The sequence below is a fragment of the Equus asinus genome, chromosome 16, assembly GCF_041296235.1.
Source record: "Equus asinus isolate D_3611 breed Donkey chromosome 16, EquAss-T2T_v2, whole genome shotgun sequence".
Classification (NCBI taxonomy): Eukaryota; Metazoa; Chordata; class Mammalia; order Perissodactyla; family Equidae; genus Equus; species Equus asinus.
The window spans coordinates 20,862,019-20,885,413 of NC_091805.1; the positions used below are offsets into that span (position 1 = coordinate 20,862,019).

A 23,395-nucleotide genomic window follows, 5' to 3' on the forward strand; every position below is an offset into this window, starting at 1 on the left:
CTTCTCGCACTCTGCAGAGCTAGAACAATCTGGAAGGGAGGGAGAGCGGATGGCTGGACTAGAAGGACAATTGTCAGAGCAGGGGGAAGGGCTACTCACATCCTCCTCCCAACACTTCCTGGTCTGCTTGCCCTTTATCCCAGCCTCTACATTGATCCCTAGGCCTGTGACAGGCTGTGATACCAGCAAACACCCTTTACTCCCAATTCCCACCCAAAATGTTTGCTTTAGCTGCACTGAATACAGTCCTCAGCTGATATTTTAAAAATACAAACAGGGTCTGGCCCCAAGCCTGTGTGGTTAGGTTCACGTGCTCTGCTTCGGCGGCCCAGGGTTTCGCTGGTTCAGATCCTGTGCGCGGACCTAGCACCGCTCATCAGGCCATGCTGAGGTGGCATCCTATATAGCACAACTAGAAGGACCCACAACTAGAATCTACAACTATGTACCGGGGGGCTTTGGGGAGAAGAAGAAGAAAAAGATTGGCAACAGATGTTAGCTCAGGGCCAATCTTTAAATAAATAAATAAATAAATAAATAAATAAAAATACAAATGTTAACACAAATTTGATAAAATTCTACTATGAGTCCGCACACACCATATAATTCCAGGTGTTAAATGAGCCAAGTGCTGTGACAGATAATAACCACATTCATCACTGGGAGAAATCAAGGCCCCAAGAGAGGGCATGACTGGGTTCCGGGACTCTACACCTACCAGGAGACTGGGTGTTGGCAGGAGGGTTGTATGTAGTTGCATGATGGAACTTCTCTACTAAGTGAAATAAGCCAGACAGAGACAGACAAATACTGTACAGTACCGTTTATATGTGGAATCAAAAAAAAAAAAGAGAGAGAGAATAGAATGGTGTTTGCCCAGGGCAGGGGGAAGGGCAATGGGGAGATGTAAGTCAAAGGGCACAAATTTTCAGTTATAAGAAATATAAGTGCCGAGGATCTAATGTGCAGCACGATGACTATAGTTAACAATAAGGTATCGTATACTTGAAAGTTGCTGAGAGGACATCTTAAGTCTTCTCACCACAAATAAAACAAGTTAACTATGTCAGGCGATGGATGTGTTAATTATCCTGATCTTGGCAATCATTCCACAATGTATATGTATATCAAATCATGTTGTACACCTTAAATATATACAATTCTATTTGTCAATTATTTCTCAATAAAGTTGGGGGGAAAAACAAAGAGGTAGAATTTGAGAAGTATTTCTGTACCTCGCACTCAGGAAATATTCAATAACTGTTTGTTCTGGCTTAAGAGGACGGTTTCAGGTTTCTGAAACGAAGAAAAGCCAGAAACAAAAGTTCTGAAGGAGAGAGTGTGATAAGGGCATAGAGAAGCTGAGTGGATTTAAATTAACAGAACTGAAGGAGTATGCGGAGGAAATGGAAAAATAAGAAAGCAGAGCAGTGATGACACTGGAAATGAGGACAACGATTTGGAAAAATGACTTTTGAACCGACTGAGGCATCTGAAATAACGAAGCAGGAAAAAAAATGAACCCAGAGCCAAACTTGAGATAACAAAGGGCTGCACAGAGCAGAGGCAGAAGGGAGGCACAGACGCTAAAAACGTTGTAGTGGAGGAGGTGTCAAGAAGCGGAGACCATCTGAAAATGTGGGATGGAATGGCAGACAGCGATGGGGTTCTTTTTTTTTTTTTGAATTTGAAACAGTCTTCCTTCTCACATCAGACACGGAGGTTTTCTCAGCCTCCGCGTTCCTCCTCAGAATGGAGGGGTTTGTCAAACTTTGCTGTTGGGGGCAGCAACTGGGAGGCAATGACATGTTTGCACACACTCAGTGACAGCTCGCCCTGGAAGCAAACGCCTCTCTCCTGGAAGGCCCCTGTTGCAATGTCAAGAAGCATATAGGAAAAGCATCTGCGACAGAGGTGCTCCTGTGATAAGCAATTTTGAGACAAAAGGACAAACGCCATTGGACTCAGTGTACTAAGGATTGGTGCCTGGGTGTCTTGACTCTGAAAAGAATTAGTCATTCTCTGTCTGATATGAGTGCACAGCAGCAAGAGAGCTCCTGAGGGCCAACGATCTGATCATTTCACTCAGCATTCTTAAAGGCAAAGCTTTAACTTTTTTTTTTAGACAGATATTTGATTACTAAGGCATGCAAGGCTTTCAAGCATTGAAAGCAGGCTTCTGTGATGTAGCAGCCACTGCAAGGCCACAAAAGCTGAAAACAAATGTTTCAGAATTACTGGGGACTCTGATTAGCTTCTCTTGACTCCTGGTTCCTGTGTGTGTGTGTGTGTGTGTGTGTGTGTGTGCATGCTTTTTTTTTTTAATGGAGCAAGGACATTTCACTGATGAAGCCCATAAGCAATATTAAAAGGCCTGGGTTCTGGTCCTAGTTCTTTTCCGACAAAGGGCAAATTTCCCAATCCTAGTAAAAGTGGTAACAGTACTTACTAATAGTAACGACTAACAAGTACTGGTAGGATGCGTTACCAAGGTGGGGACAGTTTCTTAAGAGGAATGTCTTAATAGATCTACACACACAAGATGTTGGTGCTGTATTATAGGATTCTTATTAAGCTAACACTTGATGATCAGGGTCTCACTTATAATGTTTTCTATAGAAATGTTGCACAAGTGAAATGAATTATTAATGCAAAGATCATCTGTCAGAGACAGAAATCATTAACAGAACTTCACGGCGGGGAGTGTTTATAGGGACTAGCAATGCGAGCGCAGGACTTTTCATTTCTTTGGTGATCATGTGTTCAGATTGGCCTGGGTCCGCAGAAACTGAGCTGGTGCCATTTGCCAGCTGTCAGGCAGCCTCTGCAAAGCACACCCAGGCAGCTTCCTCCTGACTACTTGTCCACATCGCAAAACCTGCCATCATGATGGCACCAACAGGGGGCCTCTAGTCTCGTCTCCACAGTTCCTGTAACATTACTGGGAACAAAAAGGCACTCTGCTTGAATACAGGGTAAGGCTCTTCAGACGCAAACCAAGGCCCAAAACGAGTAGTTAATATTTACTTAGTACTTACTATCTGCCAAGCACTATGCTCAGTGCTTTACGGGCATTATTTCACTGTATCCTCCAAACCTCACCATGCCAGAGGTACTGATATTATCCCCATCTTACAGCTGGGGAGACTAAGTCACAGAGAGGTTAGGTAAATTGTTCAGGGTCACACAACTTGGAAGCCGCAAAGCCAGGATTTAAGTCTGTTTCCTTCCCCATTCCAAAGTCCCTACTCTTGCCATATACTTTAATGAGCATGAAGTTTGAAGACTAGAGCTGTCATTCCCCAGGAGATTGTGTCTTCACTTTCACCACCACGCTGCAAAATCTTTAGAACAAATCAAGAGCGAGCTCAACATTGAGAGATTAAGTGACTTCACAGAAGTAATCTTAACTAGATATCAAGGGAAATACAAGCCTCATTACTTGGGTGAACGTCATCCCAGCTCTATCACTTACAAGAAGCTGCTAACTAACCTTGAAGAGTCGGGGCCTGGAGTCAATCTGCCTGGATTTTAATCTCAGCTCTGCTACTAATCTTGGGCAAGACACTGAGTCTCTCTGGGCCTCAGTTTACTCATCTGGTAACAACAACAGAACCTCCCTCATAGGTTCTCATGATGATTACATGAAATAAAACATGTAAAGCTCTCAGAACCATGTACATATGGCACACAATATTAACTATTCTTATTTTTGCCAATATGGATCTATGAGCAAGATGCTTAAGTCCACTGGAGCTGCCTCATCTACAAAACAGACCTGCAGAGACTTGTTATGAGGGTGAGGTGAAATAAAATCCTAAAAGCATGTAACACGTGGACCTCCTCATAGCAGGCACTTGAAAAACACTCACTTGTTTTTCTCCTCCCAAAACAGCACTATCACTTACCCTTCTGGGACCTCAGTTTCCCATATTATAAAATGGGATACCCACCCAGTCCTCTGCCATCTTCTCCCTCACAGGCATGTCAGCCAGAGCCTGCCAAAGGCCAGGCTGGATGTGAGGAAACCTGGGTTCTACTTTTAGTTCCAGCTTTTGAAAAGCCACTTAACTTCCCTGAACCTTGATTTGCTCACTTATTCATTCTATTGTAATCTCAACAAGTGTCTTCCAGACACCATGCTACACATTAGCTATGCAAAGATAGATACAGTACAGTCCCTGACTTTAAAGATTACACAGCCTAGTTCAAAATAAAGGCATGTAAACAGTTAAATGCATTGATTAATGTATGGACAAAACAAAGAGGTGGCCCAAAGGGGCTAGTAATCAGATTTACCCAGATAGGGTAAGGAAAGACTCAGAGAAGATAGGCCCTTGAGTCTTACAAAATGAATGGGAGTTTTCCAGGCAGAAGAAGAGGAAAGGTATTCCTACACGTGCAAAGGTTTAGCGATGAAAAGGAGGAACTAAATAATTAATTACAGCTGAGTACAGGGTGCATCGAGGCGGGTGGCAGGAAAAGAGGATACTAATATCTTCCTCACTTCCCTTGCAGGACTTCCATGAGACCAAATGAGAACTATGTCTTAAAACACTGAAAAAAAAGGTAAGGCTGCAGAAACGCCACGTAGATTATTAGTAGTACTCCAGCAAGGCTCATTATGGTACTTAATTTTCACCCATTTCCTAGCGTGAGAACTCTGGGTATTGTTTTTCTTCTCTTACCATCCTTTCCTCCTTCCTCTCTCCCCTGAGAAAAGGCAAGGAGGATTTAGCACTGATCTAAGTGGAGGGGTGGGAGAGAGAAATGAGAAGGAAAACATCTAGCTCTTCGTTTCAATTACTACAAACCTTTTCAAAGTCCCTTAACTACAATACTTCCCTTATTTTAAAAGAGTTCAGATGTGATCGGCCAAACAAGAAACCTTGATGCTAAGACCATGGCTCTTCAAACATTCTTGATGATAACCCATATTAAAAATACATTTTATATTACAATCCAGTACACACACACACACACACAGATTTTGAAACAATACTTATACTGATTACATGCAATGCATTCTACTTTCTCTTCTTTTTTTTTAAAGATTTTATTTTTCCTTTTTCTCCCCAAAGCACCCCCCAGCCCCGCCGCCGTACATAGCTGTGCACCTTTAGCTGTGGGTCCCTCCAGCTGCGGCACAAGGGACGCCGCCTCAGCATGGCTCGACAAGCGGCGCCACATCCGCACCCAGGACTCCAACCGGCAAAACCCTGGGCCGCAGAAGCAGAGCCCACGAACCCAACCACTTGGCCACCGGGCTGGCCCCCGATACTTTCTCTTCTTATCTATTGTATGTTATTTAAAAAGTGTCACTTACAACCTCCTAATTGATTTCATTACTTGCTAGTGGGTCACAACCTACAGTTTGAAAAACACCACCCGAAGAGACAAGAAGGTTCACGGAAGATTTCTAAAGTATGGTTCACAAATCCCTTCAACCTTTCTTTTCTTCTGCATCTCAAGACATCGCAAAATAAAAGAAGTCGAGACCATTTCCTGGGAAACAAAACATCCATGTACGTAGAGTTCACCTTGTGTGTTGTTTGACAATAAATGAGAAGTTTCCACGTGGGTTTCTTGTGTGTTTGGTTGCAGCAGCTGATAAGGCTTGTTGACAAGTAGGATTTCAAAATATAGGATTCTCTCTAGGCAGGGCCTTGGTGCCCTGTGGAAAGTAGGATCATATGTCTCCAATGTCTTTTCGATGAGAACATTCAATAAGCAATTTCTTTCACATAAAGGGTCCATCACACATCAGAACCCAGAGGTGAGCAAGCATTCTGCCTCAGGGCTGCTGAAATGGGAACACAATGCCTACATGCCTTTCCAATCATGCACAGATTTAAAATTCACACCATCATCATCACTACCAGCACCCCTCAACAAGGAAAGAATCTCCCCATCCAGCTCTGTAAGCTTTTGTGTTCAACCAAAATCCCAGATCTGGAAAGAAACCCAAAGGTCATCTCGTCTATCTCACTCCTTCCAAAGAGGATGGCCAACTAAACTTTTTTGGCTCACAGTTGAGCTCTTTCTCGTTGTACCACAACATGTACCTGTGCTTCCCAGGGCCTATCTTGTGGTACTGCACAAGCTTTAGATATTCTACCGTCACACTTTTGACTATGCTGTTTCTCCTACTTAGAATGTCTTTCCTTCCTGCCAGTACAAACGCCACTCATCCTTCCAGATCACATCCCAAGCCCTCTAAGAAGCCTTCCCCAAACTCTCCAGCTCCTGTCCATCCTTCTTTCTTCTCTGAAATGAGATTAAGCTCAGTGAATTCATGCAACTCTTTGCCTCTTAGATGCTATTTAACAAACAGCTAACATATACTGATTGACTCTCTAATATTTAAAAAAAGGTATGTTTATAAGAAACCTTAATCTTGTTAACCTTTCCTACAACATATGTATCAATGAGTAAATATAAATATTTAGCACTTTATCATGAAGATATTTAAATCAGGTAATCACTATAGAAATAAGCATTAAGCTATTAACTTACACATATTCAGAACCAGTGACTACAATAATGGTAGATGCCAGCACTGTTGATTTTTCTAATACAGTGTCATATGGTAGAGACTTGTTTTAGGGAACTGAATTGTCACATGCATCAGATAAGAGCAACTGAGGGGCTTCCTCCCTAGAGATACTGTGGCAGACGTTCTCACGGAGGAGACTCCGTGCTTCGATACACAGTCAATCCATGAACTCTGTGTGGCTTTGGTTACTTATTGTTATAAGAGGATCACTGAATTTTATAACTTAGAAAGAACTTAAAGATTGTCTATTCCACCTCAGATGAGGAAATTAAACCAAGAAAAGTTGAGTTAATGTGCTTCAGATCACCCTTGTAGAAAATGAAAAAGTTAGGGCTAAAACCCAAATCTTCTCTTATCCAAAGAAATCAGGAGCTGGAAGTCAAAAACCCTCATACCATCTTGCTCTTCAGTTTCATTTCCCCTGTCCTCAAGCTTCCTGTCTTCCACCAGATCCCTCTGTCTCACCACTTAGGAACTTCCCCAGGTGCTTGATGCCAAACTGTCTTCCTGCCACTAACCAATTCCCCAATGTTGTTCCATCTCAATGCCACCACTTCTCTTATCCTACTGGGCAATTCCACTGTTTATTCTGGTTTTTCCTTATCCAATACCACACCTGCCAAAACCACACAGCTCCTTTATTTTAAACCCTTCCATATGTTCCAGACAACATTACACACGAAACTGAAGCTAGTGACCACAACTGTCTCTCAGAATTCTATTCTCTGTACCTGGGATTACAGAAGCCTTTTTTTATCTCATGCTGTGTATGGTGTATAATATGCTAAAAAAAGAAAGTTTTCCCTTTAATCAGGTAGGTAATTTCTCAAGACACATAGCCAAACAAACGATTATGTTTGCAAGTTAACCAGGGAAAGTAGCAGAGTTCATTGACACTACCAATAAATACCAAACTTTACTCTTTACCAAAAACATCAATATCCTTCTAGCTCAAGGGCAGAAAAATTGATTAATGTGACTCTTCCCTTTCTTACTCTTGTCTCTGTTCTTGTCAAGACAGTAAAAGAAGAACAAGGTGGCAAAGCAGAAAAGACAAAGAGGAGACCAGCAACAAGTCCAAATAAACCAATACTAGCTGCAGAGTGTGGTGTGAAACACGTGGACTCCAAAGGCCCCTGGTCAGTGTTGGTTTCCCCAATAACAGCTGAGTGACCTTGGGCATACTACTTGAACTCTCTGCTCAGTTTCTTCATCGGTAAATGAAGATAATAGTAGCACCTACCTCACAGGGTTGCCATGAGGATTAAGTAAGTCAATATGTGTAAAACACTGAGGACAATGCTTGACGCATATTAAACACTACATAATTATTTGTTAACTAAAATAAATCCTCAGTTTGAAATTATTTTAACAATCATGCTATGCCTCTGCTGACCTCCAAATCTGACCAGCAGTTTCAGCACCTAGAGACATTGTGATGGTTCCCAGTCCACACCCCATACACCCTGCATCCTCTAATAGGAATTATTTCCCAAGAATTCATTTTAAAATCCCTTCGCATTGGGCCTTGATGGGAATATATTTCTGGATATCCCTCAATAACAGTCCTCATTGCTGCAGCCACCACACATGGTGAGAAAGGGCCTCTCTGACAGAGAAGACAAAGCCTGTGAAACCAAAAAAGTTCTTGTTTGCCCACACATCACCAATTCTACCTGTAACCCAGGACTGGAACAGGCCACCTACCATAGGGAGAACAAAACAAAGGGAAAATTCTTCACACGAAATGTGTCTTCTTGGTATGGGGCTCATAGTACAGAGCAAAACTCCTCAGAGCTGTCCGAACTCACTGTCCTAAAGCTTCTCCCATTCTTTCTTCATTTTATTTTGACCAGGCTCTTGGCTACACCAAATCTGATCTTCTCAAGGTCACCAAAAAACTACCACTTTGTCAAACCCAGTAAGACTTCGTCTTACTCCACCTCTCAAGAGTATTAACACTGCTGATAGTTCCTTCCTTCTGGTGGCTTCTAGGCCACCATATTCTCCTGGGTTTCTGGCTACCCCTTCTGGAGCTCCTGTGCTGGTTGCCCCTTGCCTTCCCACCCTCCTTACTGGAGTACCTTGAGGCTCGTTCCTTGGTCTTCTGTCCTCCATCCACATCCAGCTCCATGGTGAGCTCACCCAGTCTTGTGGTTTAAAACACCGTTTCTTCCCCTAATGACTCTCAAATACAGATCTCCAGCCTGGACCTAAATCCTGAACTCCTGATTCAATAACTCACTTGGATGTCTCATAGGATCCTAAACTTCGCTTGTCCTAAACCAAACTCCCGACCTTCACCGCGAACCTCCTCCGGTTCAGTCTTGCCCATCTCGGTGATTGGCACTCCCCATCTTCCCTCCTCCTCTCACCTCCCTTCGTATCTCACCAGTCAGCAAATCTCATCAACCTTCCATTTAAAAAACCTCCAGAATCTGACCACACCTCCTCACCTCCAAACTGCCCTGTGGTCCCTGTCACTGTCATCCCCACCAAGTACTGAAATGCCCTCTTAGGCAATTCTTTTACTTCGCCCTTGCCCTATCACAGTATTTTCTCAAAACAGCAGCCAGGAAGATGCCCTTAAAATGTAGGTCAGATCATGTCATTCCCTTGTTCAAAACCTTCCAATGGCTTCTCATCTCACTCAGAAAAGCCAAATAATTCCTTATGATAACTGTGTAGCCCCATATAATCTGAGTTGCCCCACCCCCATGCCATCAGCCTTCTGACCTTATCTCCTCCTCCTCTCCCCTTGCTCACTCCACTCCAGCCACCCGGCCTCCTCGCTGCTCAGCGCTCCTATGCTTATTGCATCTTCTGCCTGGAACCCCCTTCCCCAGACACCCACATGGCCCACTCCCTACCACCTTCACGTCTCTGCTCAAAAGTCATCTTCTAGATGAAGCTGTCTCTCACAACACTTTTTAAAATTACAAACTATACCTGCTCTCCTTATCTCGCTCCCCTGCTTCATTTTTCCCTGAGGACTTATCAATATCTTATTTTATAAACTTTATAATAACATTTATTATAAAATTATTTTGTTTATCCCCATGATAACACTTAGCTTGTCTTCCCCTATTAGAGTATACGTTCCAGGTAGGTGGGGCTTTGCATCTGATCTTGTTCACTGCTGCATTCCTACTACCTAGTAAGTGCCTTGTATATAGTAGGTACTCAATAAATATTTGCTGAAGGGATGGGAATAATGGCTCACTTGGTTCCTCTTACCTAAGACAGTCATCACCGTCTTCATTAGCTTCATGGGTGTCTTCCGGCGGCTGATGGACCCACTTGTATGTGGAGATAAGACATTGGTTTTCCTCTTGACATACATGTAGATCCGCAGATATACCACAACCATGATGAAGAAGGCCACGAGGTTGGACACAGCCCAGAAAATGAGGTAACTCCTGCTGTAAATGGGGGCCAGGGAAGAGCAGGCAGAGACATCACAGAGGCAATTCCAGCCCAGTGTGGGGACTGCCCCCATAAAGATGGCAATGGCCCAGACGAACAAAATGAGCAGCGTCACCCTCTTTTTGGTCAGGTTGCTGTGGACCCGCATCCTCATGATTGACATGTGCCTCTCCACAGCAATAACCAGCAAATTGGTCAGGGAGGCGGTCAAGCTAGTATCCAGAAGCCCCTGGCGGAGAAACCAGCGGTTGACTGTCAAAGTTTTCGAAACTGGGCCAGTGTTAAACATCAGGAATACATAGGCAATTCCAGCAAAGAAATCTGCAGCAGCTAGGTTAGCCAACAGGTAGTAGAAGGGGAAATGAAACTTTCTGTTTTTGATCACTGCTGCGATGACCAGAGAATTAGAAAAAAAAATAAACAGGCAGAAAAACGTTCCAACACACAAAACAATCACAAGCTTCGTTCCTGTCCACTCATCGACAGTGTCACTGTTGCTCCTATTATAAAAAAAGTCCATCTGCTTATCATAGTGACACTCATTCATTGTGGAGAAGAACCGAACATCCTAGAAAGAAATTTAAAGAAGAAACAAATATCACTCTTTGCAAAATCAATCACTAGCCCACCAATTGCCACTGCTAAGCCTCTTGTTCTAGTCAACTCCTGCTAATCCTTCAGATCTCAGTGTGAATGTCCCTTGCTCCAGGACCCCAGCCCCTGACCTCCTATCACAGCATTCATCTCTCATCAGTGTTGTCCATTTCCCAGGCTAGGCCATAAGCTCAGTGAGGGAGGGTCTGTGTCTGTTTTGTTTACCATTACAATCCCAGGACCCATCTGCCCTGGCTGCCACATGACAGATATTTGCTGAATGGCTGGCTGACTGGCTGGCTGAATGAATGAATGAATGAATGATCATTGAGGCAGCAGTAGGTCAAATATTCTGAGGCCTGAAAAATGCACTCTGCCTTGGTAACGGTTAAACGCAGCACAATTAATGCTTCCTCCTGGTGATTTCCAGCTCAGTTCTTATGTGTGGGTTCAGTTCATTAATCAAGGGCAGGTTGGTAATGTCTGGCACCTTCTTGCCAAGATAATTGGGGTTGAATTACTCTTCACACGACCAAACGGCTTCCCCAAGAGATTAGTTTTCCACCACTTCCGATTCTACTCCTGATCCTCCTTTTGCCATCTTTTGGTTTCCAGCTACAATGACAGCACTCACTTGTTAAGCCTGCGGTGCAGGGCTGGGGACTTTGGTCTCAATACCCCTTCCTGACCTTCTTGTTCATTTCTTCCTCATATTCTCCTAATCCACACCGTACAAATGTGAATTTGTTTACTGAATTTTCCAACTCAATCACTTCAAGTCAGTTTCCTTCCTTGGGCTCTCTTGAACACAGCAAGTGGTGGAAGAGCAGGCCTCCATGGGCAAAACTGAGATGTGGAATTTGGGAAGATGTCCAACCCCATGCGGATGTGAGGACATGCCTGCCAAGTGAGGGCAAGTCTTCAGGACACATGTCTGAAAGTAATCTCCAAACCAGGGTATCAGGCAGACAGAGAAGGTACTAATCTCAGGTCAAGATCTTTTGGACCCCAAAAGTGAGGGATTCCAGGCAAGGAGGAGCTGGGATGAAGCTCTAAGGATGCCCATCCATCTATGCTTGGTGGAAAGACCAGGTGTTCTGCCTTGCAGTGGTCTGGCCACGGCCATGAAGCGTCCAATCAAAGAAGACTGGGATTGAAGGCCAGGAAATCTATCTTCTGGGGAGAATGACTGTGGGCTCCCTCACAAGGAATGAGGCTGCAATTTACTTGCTGGAGAACCAGAGATCCAGTAGGCCCAGGCACAGAGCCGTCCACTGGTGAGAACAAAGCGGCTCTAACAGCAAAAGCTTAATAGAAATCCCCAGCTATTACGGTTCTTACAAATTCTGCAATATAATACCATATCCAGAATCAGGATAAGTAGATCAGATATCAGTTTGAAGCAGTACAAAACAGAAGTGTATCTCAGACAGTCTTCTTTTTAATTATATTCTAATAGGGTAATGATCCTTGTAAATGAATTAGATACTTCCTTCTCTATCATGGCAAATGGAAGGTAAAAGGTCATTTTATATGCTTAAACTGGGAGTGGTCTCAAGAGACAAATGGTTCTAGTGCCTTTCAACTACAAAGGAGGGGGACGCAGTTTTAACAATGACAAAACAAAAATTGCTCCCTTTGGCAGATATTCACCAATATTTAACTGCCAATATCAGATAACCCCATAAAACAGGCCAAAATATCTACACTATACCATAATTTTCCCAAATTAAAAATACAGATACATATGATGATTTTAACAGCTTTATAATATTCCAGTATGTGAATATAGCACATTTCACTCAACCAATCCCTAAATGTTGGACATTTAGGTTGTTTCCAATATTTCACTTTTATAAGCAAGGCTACATTCTTGTGGATTAATCTTTACATATTTGGTCAATTATTTCCTTAGAATTAACCCAAAGGTTTCAAATTGATGAAGTAAAGGATATAAATTTATTTAAAGGCTGCTGATACATATATCAAACTGCCCTTGAGACAGATTCTATTTCTAATCCCACCAGTAGCAGATGAGAGTTGAATAGAAGATACTAATCTAGTGAAATCCAATTTAAATATCCAAGGAGGAAATTCAGCTTTCAACAGTGTTGAAAGTATACAGAAATTCAAGACAATCTAAGAACCACATAAGAAATTTTAATGATGCAATTTTATGTGTCCTTTCACTAATAAAAAATAATTTATGTATTTTATTTTGTTACATGCCCTAGAGAGCTAAGAGAAACACGTTTCTAATTTAAAAGTTACATTATCCTTGATTAATTCATCAGTAATATCAAGATTAATATGTCAGAAAGATGTTGGAATTAAGATACTACCAAAAACTGGTTAAAATTATGCTAATATCCTTTTGAAGAGGTCTTAAAATTTTAATTTTGGTTCATAAATTTGGTTGAGTTTATAATTACAGGATGCTCTAAAACCTCAATGATTTTCACTTTAAAATTTTCAAATTCAACATTCTCCCATCAAAGTCAAAATGGCACATTCTTAGACATGTTTTAACAAAAACTGTCCTGAGACTGAGAAGTACTGTTGTCTTACAAAGTTGAGAAACCACAGAAAACCCATGACTAACCAGAACTTCCACCAAGTAGCTCCTTACCTCCCAGGCCAGAATTCTACTTTGGGGAGAAGCAGGCAATGAGAGAAAAAAAGTTCATATAGGGAATTGATGAAAAAGATCCCACAGGACGGAATATTATAGAACCACTGAAACTCATGTTTATCGTGAAGCTGTGTTAACATGAGAAAAACCACGAGCCATTATTTTCATTGCCAATAACTACATATGTATGTATTCATACATATGTGTATTTGTGTGTATATATATATACACACATGTATATATTTGTGTGTGTTGGCTATTTTTAAAAGACATAGAAAAAGATAAGTAAAACAATTTCAAAATAGTAAATAGTTAATTAAGAATAGCAGAATTTTTAAAAAATTGTTTCCAGTTTTTCCTATGTTCTACATTTCTGTAATAAACAAATAGGCTTTTAAATATTGCTTTACAAATTCTTTCTTGGGAGCACACATTCTACTTAATGTATTTTACCTTCCTTTGACAACTACAGCTCTGAAAAATCAAAATTAATGTTCAAAGGAAAAGCCTCAAGGATTTGCTTATGTTCATTATTACTACTCTTACCAGCACAGCACATTTTAGAGTTTTTCAGTGATAATGAAAATAAAATGGTTTCCTATTTAAAACTTCATGTAACTATATAACCCTATATGCTGACAACTAAGCACATCAGGATGTCACTCTCTCCAGCTCTCCTATAGATGTTTCCTAACGTAATCACCTCAGAGTTCCAAAAGTGAATAAGTGGATGTTCTATGAATGAGTACTTTTGATTTTTCCTCCTCTGCCATATGTTGCTAAGCTTGTTGACAGGCTCTAATACATATTAACTACAGATCACCATATTTCCTTAGCTAGAAATTACCAAAAACTTTAGTCAGCTTATAAGAAACGATGGATTTATCATCTTGACCTCTCTCAAGCCTTCAAATATGATTCTGTGATCCTGGCTTAAACATCCCCTCCACTGAGAAATCTTCTCTGAGCAATCCAAAGAAACTCCACAGCGCTCACTATGAGAGAGTCCTGTTTTATCTTCATCAGAGCACTTGTCATTCATCACATATTCTCTTTGTGTTTATGCCTTTAATGTCCAACCCCCTCCACTACACTGTTCTGTTCGAGCAGAGGAGGGACCTTGCCTTTTGAGGTCATGTCTATAGTATCAGCACTGGTAGAATAAATGAATGAATCTACATCCTACACTCTCTCTTCCCCCACTAAAATGAAAAGGTTTAGTTAAATGCCTTTGCTGACTTACACATCACCTCCTAACTAGGACAATTAGAGAACTCCTTCACTTATTAACTCTGTGTTCTTGGGTGAGTTACTTAATATCTCCACTTCATTATTACTATTTTTAATTGCTAATATTTGAGTGATCACTTGGTGCCAGGTGCTGGACTAAGCATTTCACATGGGTCATCTTCTGTAATCCTCCCAAGAATGATATAGATACTATTATTCCATCCATTCTGCAGATGAGGAAACAGAAGCACCCTTCCTGATGGTCACACAACTAGAAAGGGGAAGACCCTGGATTCTACTCTGGCAGCTGTGCTCCCATGCTAATCTACAACACTATACCTTCTCCCCACCACCCAAAACACCAGACAACTAAGAACTACAGTGATACTGACAATAACATAGAATTACCAAAATAGAACAATCTGATCAAATCACCTTCAAGGACTGTTTTGCACTATTAAAAAAATGGGGCATTCTAAATAGCCTTTGGGTTTTTGTTTTTTGTTTTACTAGCCCTGAAAAGTGTAGAAAAGACAATTTTCTGAAAATATGTTTTCAAATGTTACGCTAAGTGAGGCCACACAATATGGTCAATTTCAAGACTAGTTAAATGTTGCTAAACTTTAATTCTGCCAAATCCCAAGCTGTTTTTTTCTTTTCTTTTCTCTCTTTTTTTTATACTAAAGGTTTAAAGGATTTGAATAGTTCTGACCCAGAAACAAAAGATGTTAAACTTTGGAGCTATTACCGCAGCTTCAAACTTCAGTAATTTAAGACTTCATAAAGTGATGGTTTAGAAAGTCTATATGTGGAATCCAAATGAAAACTTCATGAGCAAAGCTTTCATTTAGACTCTCCCAACTGGATTCTCTGAAAAAACGTCCAGCCAGTCCATAATGTGGAAACAATTATGAAAATTAAGACATCTGAAAACCACTCAAGCAGCTTGTATTTCTAGCTGCATCTTACAAGACAAGTTGCTGCTGGCCTTTCAGCTGGCTTTCAACAGCACTCCCCTCCTCCTCCCAGGAAGAATCAGAGTGCATCAAAATCAAGGTCACTCGGTGCTGGGCATATTTTCTTTCCTCTGGTCCACAAATGCAGAAGAGGCCTCTCCTGTCTGGAAACCCCAGCCAAATGGGACTTGAAGGTTAGGCTAACAGGTAGCTAACAGCCGGAAAAGAGACCACTTCTGCATAAGCAATTACCTTTGCTCACTAAATTCTTTTTAATAATTCATTTTAATGGCAAAACTGGGATAGCATGGGAGGTTCAGATCCATATATGATCCCTGAGGTTCATTTCAGCTCTTGGTTTCAAGGCGTCTGGACTTGCTGTTCCTTCTGCCCCGAACCTCTTCCCCCACATACTCACAGACTCCTTTCTCCACCTCATTCTGGCTCAAATGTCACTTCACCAGAGATCCCTTCCCTGTCACTCTCTAAAAGAACACCTCACCCTACCCTCCTGCACTTTCACCCTGTAACTCTGCTCTATTTTTCTTTACAGAGTTTCTCACTACCTGACTCTAACGTCTTGGGGCTATGGTCTGTCTCCCCATGCACTTAGGAGTCAGGGACTTTGTGTTCTTATGACACATCCCCAGGGCCTGGAAAAATGCCCTGCACATAGTAGGAACTCAGTAAATACTTGTTAAATGAAGTATCCTTGTGCACACATACATGCCCGCATGAACTCTAGCCATTTACCCAAACTGAGCATTATTACTTTCTTCTTCTTCTGCATACTCTCTAATTTGGGTCTCATGACTCTTTCATTTCCCTCTATAGACTTGGCTCCAAGCCCTGCTGGCTGAGAGGTGCGAGGAGTAGGGTTTGCCACCCTTGAACAGCAGCTTCACCACAGCAGACAAGACAGGGTGGTCTAAAGGGCAGTCCCACAACAGGGACCTGTCCCCTATCAGTATGGACATGAGAAACCAGGATTCCTCTTTGAACATAACTTCAAAAGAGAGGGCAACCCAAAGGCCAACGCTGGAACAGTCTGAGTGACAGTAAATGAAGTAGTATTGGCTCATAACTCAAAGTATAAAATAAACATCTGTGAGTCCATACTGATACAAATAAATGATGGAATAAAATAATAAATGAGAAAGAAGAGACAAATCTGCCATGCAGAAGAATTCCAAATAAAGTATGCAGATATTCCACCCTAAAGGAGGATAACATAACTCCCCACTCCTTACTGCGGGCTGTGCATGACTTCCTCTCAAAGAGGACAGTGTGGGGGCCTGGGGGGGTCACTTTTCAGTGGAGAAACTTGACTAATGCAACTTCAGCCAGGTGATCAAGGTCAATATCAACAGCGTTAAGTCATGTTGCTAGTCCGTAATCTCGATATATGGTAAGAACGGCACTTTACTCTGTGATGCTCCTCCCAAAAACCCATAACCCCAGTCTGATCACAAGAAAAACCTCAGACAAATCCCAACTGGGAGACAGTCTACAAAATTCCTGATCAGGATGTCTCAAAAACCTTCAGGGTCATCAAAAACAAGGAAAACCTGAGAAACTGTCACAGCTAAGAGAAACCTAAGGAGACGTAACAACTAAATATAATGTGGATCCTGGAAAAGAACAAGGACATTAGGTAAAAACTAAAGAAATCTGAACAAAGTATGGACTTCAGTTAATAATCATGTATCTACATCAGCTCATTAATTATAACAAATGTATGATATTAATGTGAATGTTAATAATAAGGGAAATCGCATGCAGGAGAGGGATATAAGATGGGAACTCTACACTATCTGCTCAATTTCTCTGTAAACATAAAACTGTTGTATAAATAAATATTTAAAAAAATTTTTTAAACGAGAGTGGGGAGAGGGTGTTATCAACTCTACTATAATGCAATAATTTCAAAATAAAGTCCACATGCTTCATGAGCAGTTACTTTACTCTTTGCTATGGTAATACACACAGAGGAGTAGCAAGTTGTTCGAGATTCAGTTTAAACAGACATTGTCTAGAATAGAGTACTGGAGGCCCCTGATACTCTTGGGGAAAGCTAATATTTAGGAGTACCTGTTAACTGCAGGGCTGTTACAAATCTGCTCCCCTAGCTTAAAACAGTAGATCATTTCTCCTAAGAAAGCTAAATTCAACTTTGCTAAAGTTTCATTGTTCTGTTGCTTAACAATGAATGGTAAACTCAGGCACATAAAATTGTTGGGATTTAGATCCTCTGTTCTCCACATGGCAGCCAGGTCACCACAATACACCTCAGCACCTCTACTGTTAGTAAAGGTCCCAAGAGCACAGCCACACAGAGGAGGGGCAGGCACACCCTGGGTTCACTTGGGAAATGAGAAACTTCCGTGCCTCAAGTCATCTTCTGCTCAGAGGGAGTGACACGCAGGGGAGAGCTGCAGCCCGAGCCGAGCAGAACAAATAGGTCACTGTGCCAGTGCATGTTTATGTAGGGAGGACCGGCCTGTTGTATGTCAGTTGGTCCAACTACTGCTTTCTCTCTCTCTCCATCGAGTGGGTAGACTTCCAAGATGCCATGGTATATACACACGGCCTCTACTCTATGCCTTGTTTAGTAAAGAACTATAATCAAAAGCATTGTTCCCCAAATGTCACTGATGACTGCAGACTGTCTTAAACCTCTTGATTAAACAGGAAAGCAAATTTGGAAACATACAGAACTAAACCAAATAAAAGAGGTGAGACAGAATTTACAGGATCAGCAAATTCCCCGACTTAGCTTATCCAAATGTAATGTAAATCTTTAATGGTGTTTGTTTTATCTATTATACAATTTTAATCTCATCTAATTCATTAGAGTAGAAAGAGAACAAACACATTTTGTCCTTTGACCCTCTTAAAAGGAAAGACACTAATCAAAATGCTTAAAATTGATAATATTTATACATAATATAACTCCATATGTTCTATTACATAGCAAATAATCCTTAGAGCATTGTATAGTCACATGTCAGTAGCTTTACTTTTTGAAGGAGGAGAGAATGCCAAAATTTAAAGTGTGGGCATTCATAGCTGAAAGAGATAGTCTTCTTGTACAAAGAATTTTCTCACTCTGAAAATACATGTTGAGAAATTCTGAAGTTCCTGCTTACAGCAAACGACTTCCTATGAGAAGAAAATTCGATTTATGTTGTAAAATTCGCAACAGAAAACTTTTCGTGCAAACTGTCGGTCCTAACCTCACTGTGGTACTGCATTCCCTTGCTCTCACTCCATTTGTGACCCATCTCCTGCCTCCTGTTCTGAGAACGATATTCAAGAGTCTCTTGCTCTATGTGGTTTGTTCAAAATAATCCCCCCTGTTACCAGTGACAAGTCAACAGTGATGGGCAGTGACCCTGCCATGCGTCTGGAGACCACACCAGCCCAGGTTAGTGCCTGACTGCATCCTGAAACTCTCTAGGGAAAGGAAAATCGTATTTTCAAAGCATGTGGCTGTAGTGGGAAACAGTTGCTTAATCAAGGCTTCAGAGCTTCTAAAAGAGAGAACTGCTACTGCTAAACCAACCAGAGTCTCCTCCAGGACTGCCAGCTTTAGTCAGGAAGTAGCATTCATCACGGAGGCAGGAAGCTCATGGCCTCGCCCTCCTGCCTCCCTCTCCCTCCCCGTGCCCATCTGGTGGTAAAATAGCACATCTGCTGCTAGCCCATAGAAATGCATAGAAAAGGCATCTGAATGCTGTGCCTGATCTCATCCATTGGCCCCTCCAGCTCCCCTCTCCAACCTTCTCTTTACCCTGAGGGACCACATCAACAGGCTCCCTTGCCCTCCAGCTCCTGCCAACGAGAGGGACAGCAAGAGATGGGGAGGAGGAAGGAGTTTGAGGCTGAGATACTGGTTTCCCCCGCTCCTTCCCTGCCAGGTTGCTGTGGGTTGGCTGGGGTAGCTCCCATCAGGCAGCCTCTCCATACTGGAAACTCCCCTTCTCCCTTTCCTTGGCTGTCAGGTTGAGGGATGTTAACTGCTACTCTGGGGCACTGCGCCATCTCTCGCTGGTTTCCATGAACTCTGCCCTCCCCCAGTTACCAGTTTAACTGGATCATCTGTTTCCTGTAAAACTCTGAATAATACAGAAGTCATTTAAAGCATATTATAATACAAACAAAATTTGCAAGGTTTTACTATATTATGGTTTTTCTTGAATCTTTTAGCAAGATCTAGCACATACAACATTTCCTAGTTATAAATATAACAACTCTCAGAGAAGGAAAGAGGAATAAATCATATCCCAAAGGGCATGGACCAGTGTCATCATTCTTCTGATGCCCTCAATGTCCCCTTATGCATACCAGAACCTTAGTAAATTTCTCTACATATAGTAAGTGATTCAGTAAATGAGTGATTTACCCTCGCTTATAAGGGTTACACAAAATAAAGACAACTATATTGTATTCCAACAGATCCCTGCATACTGGAGTCCACCTCATAGATGTCCTTCTTGTAATCCAAGATCAGTTCCAATTCTATCTGTGCTTCTGGTCTTGTAAACCTTGGAAATAAATGACATGGAATAAAAATAATTTTGGCCTAAAAATAAACCAGATTTGAAACTAGATACTGCAGAGAATGAAGCAGTAGACTTTTCTTTATGATGCGTGTTAGGAAGACAAGTTGGGGGGGGGGGTGACAACCTGAGCCCGGGGGCACTCATCCTGATGCGAGGCAACGCAGACACAGCTACAAGGGCTGCATTGTGGTGGGCACCACTGACCCATCCTCCCCAGTGACACTTCCAGTGGCGGGGGCCAGCCATGGGGGCTGCTGGATAAGTGCTGCTCTCCCACAAGTTCAGTAGCCTGCAGCCTTGGTGAAGATGCTATAATGACAGAGGATCTTTGGACCCTGGGAACATAATAAAGACAAAGTCCATGAGTAGACGAAGAACTCTGGGGCCTCAAGGCACTGAGAGGGGAGCTCAGGAATAAGCTCGTCCCTGTTCCATCAGTAGCCTCCTCTTATTCTAGCGCTCTTCACCTCTATTCTTCCACATACTCCTTCCACTGAGAATACGAACATGGCTGGGGGGGATGAGAGGCAGTCCTTGACTCTGGAACTATACAAACCCATACAACTGGCACTTTCATACATGTATACATTGATTCTCCTAAAATGACTTTGTATTTACTAGATTCAGACTCTCTTTTAGCCACTGGGGGAAAAATCGCCTGATATTGTACTGTAGAAGCATTCTCTGCCTCAGTGTCAGCCTTTGCCACCAGACTGTTGGCTTCATAAGGGCTAGAACAGGTTCTTACTTAGGTTCGTGCACCTGCTGCCCAACACAGCATCATGTAGTAGATGCACACAAATGTCTGGTTCATGCATTGGTTAGTTTCAGTCAGCTGGTTGGAAGGAGAGGAGATAGAAACCTGATCACACTGTGTTGAATAATACTTAGGGGATACAGAAGTAGAAAAAAAGTATAGGTTATTCTTTCAAGAAATTTGGTTGAGAAATACTTGGTACCTCTCCTGTGGCATTTAGCACACTTTATTAAATATTTATTTGTCTTAATCTCCCTTCCAAATCTGTTGAGAGCAGAGCTGGTATCTTTCTGTCTCCCTGTTCTTTGAAGCACAAACACAGAACCTTGATTGTAATCAGAACAAAATAAAAATGTGTTCAATTTTATTGAATAATTCCCAAATCCTGTTTCCAATATTCTTTTTCTTTGGATTCACTGTGGAAGTTGACAAACCGTTGGTTATTCCCTTCTTGAAACTCCCCTCCCATGCCTCTGTGACTCGACTTTTCCCGGTTCTTTGCCCACTGTCCTCGGTATTTCTGTCTCCTGATCTTCCATCAGCCTTGAAGTGTACGTACCCTAGACTTGGTTCTCAGCCTTCTCTTCTTCCCCTTTAACCTTTCTTCCACCACAGCTACTATGGCTTAAATTATTTTCTCTATGTGGATGATTCCAAAATAACTATCTCAAATGCAGACACCTCTCACGCTCTCTCTCTCATGATGAGGCCACAATAAGGAATAAAGTTTCAAGTTTAAACCCCAGGTTTTTAATGTAGGGGCTTAAAATGCTGGTGGCCTCAGGTCTCACTAGCTGCTCATAGAATAGCAGTCACAGACTGACAGAGAGGTTTGGAGCTGGAGAGGCTTCGCCCCACTCACACTGGCCAGGACCTCTGGCTCCCCCCATCTCTGGCACTTTGCATGATCTTGAGATAGATTATTGGAGCCCCCTTCCCTGATGCTCCGCAGGGTCCTGACCACCATCATGTTCAGAGGCCTTTGGATCTGCTCATGCCCCAGCACTCTGGACACAGCCTTATGGATTCTAACTCAGTTCCAAACCTGGATGTTTGGTTTCTAGACTTCCTCCCAGAAAACAGTTCTCAGTTTCTTCTCATGTAAACTTCCCCTTGTTAGCCTCACCACACAACAGGCCTCTGCCCCTCGGGTTGCATAAGAGGGCCAGTAGGACCCCAGGTTCCATTTCTAAGAATTTCTGTTCTGCATGGTGTGATGCTGAACGCCTAGCTCATTTTTGCAACTCATTTGCCCGTAATCGTATATTGGCCTGCGACTTCTCTCATAATTATTTTTTTGTATCATTATTTAGCTTTCCACTCTGTGGCAGAGACTGCTAAATTGTGTTTTCATTTTATTACATAGTAACAAACTCGATTTTCCAGCCTCCTTGAAGCTAGGGGAGCCACACGACTAAGTTCTTGCCATTGGAACACGAACATAAATGAAGCGTGCGACTTCCAGGCTAGCCCCCGAAACATTGAGTGTGTGCTCCTCCGTGCTCTTCCAGCTTCCTGCTGGTTGGAACACAAGCAGGCCTGTGATCCGGCACTGAATATTCAGACCAGGATAAAGCCCTAGACAACCTTGACTCAAAGTTGTCCATGGACCGGTTTCCATCAATGAAGAGATAAGTATAGAAATTGCAAATGAACACTTAGGAACGTTGACAGCAATTTGACATTGCTTGAAATACAACTGCATAATCAGTGGAGTATAAACCAGAAGTATTGGTCTTTGGCAAATTGGAAATAAAGAAAACCAGTCTTTCCACAAAGAGAGTTTGAGAAGCACCGCCCCAGTGGACAGCAGAGAGACAAGATGAAACCTCTCATGGTTCAAAGCTGAACCACTCACCTCAGGACTGTTAACAAGAGAGAAAAAGAAACTTCCATTTTCTTCACATCATTGTATTTCGGGGCCTCTTTGCCTAAGAAGCCTGTAGCTCTAGGTGAGGGTGCTGGAAAGGAACAGAACGTGAGCATGCTGCTCCTTGCAGCTTTTCGCAAGGCAACACAAGAAAGAGACGAGCCCAGGCAAGAACTGTAAATTTGTAAGCAAAGGTGGAAAAGAACAAACAGCATCTGGAACCTGGGGGCCTTGGAGGATCAGAAAAATTAACTGCTTCTGTAACCCCAAAGAGCAGAAAATAGTGTCACCCCTCACAGCCTGTCCCAAATGCCTCTCAATAAGATATTTGCAGTGGAACAAAGGGAGACAGGCTGACAGTAAAGATCAGAGCACCGGTGCATCTTCCCACCCAAATGCACGTTTTAGAGGAGCTCTGGGTAGACACAACTAAAGAGAGGAAGAGAGAGGTGGGCCAAGCACAGAAGTTGGGAAATAAGGCATCCTTAAGAACTTGGTCCAGGACAGAATTTAGATGTCGTAACTGGAAAGTGGAACTGACTAGAAGAAAAGAGACCAGAAACATATGGACTAATTTTTAAGGAATTATATTGCCAGGGAAGCCACAGCTTGACCTGGAAAGGCGAGTGTTCCTTCTCTGCCAAGGAGCACAAACTTTGCATCACCCAATTCAGTTATGGCCACAGAGGGTGACGGACAAGAAAGAACTTCCCAGGGGACAGAGTCAAAGTCAGGGCCCCCAGGAGGCCTCTCCCAAAGAGCAGAAGCAGGGACCAACCACAGAACTTATTCTACTGCCAGCGCAGGGA

General features: G+C 42.4%; 1 protein-coding gene across 1 annotated transcript in view; it reads right to left on the bottom strand.

The window, feature by feature from the left end:
• Positions 1-23,395, bottom strand: part of LPAR3 (lysophosphatidic acid receptor 3) — a 72,682-nt gene that overhangs the window by 39,322 nt on the left and 9,965 nt on the right. The window contains exon 2 of the mRNA XM_014830128.3: positions 9,794-10,550. Coding sequence (XP_014685614.1) covers positions 9,794-10,529 — 736 coding nt within the window. The 5' untranslated portion in view covers positions 10,530-10,550. The remainder of the gene's footprint in view (positions 1-9,793; positions 10,551-23,395) is intronic.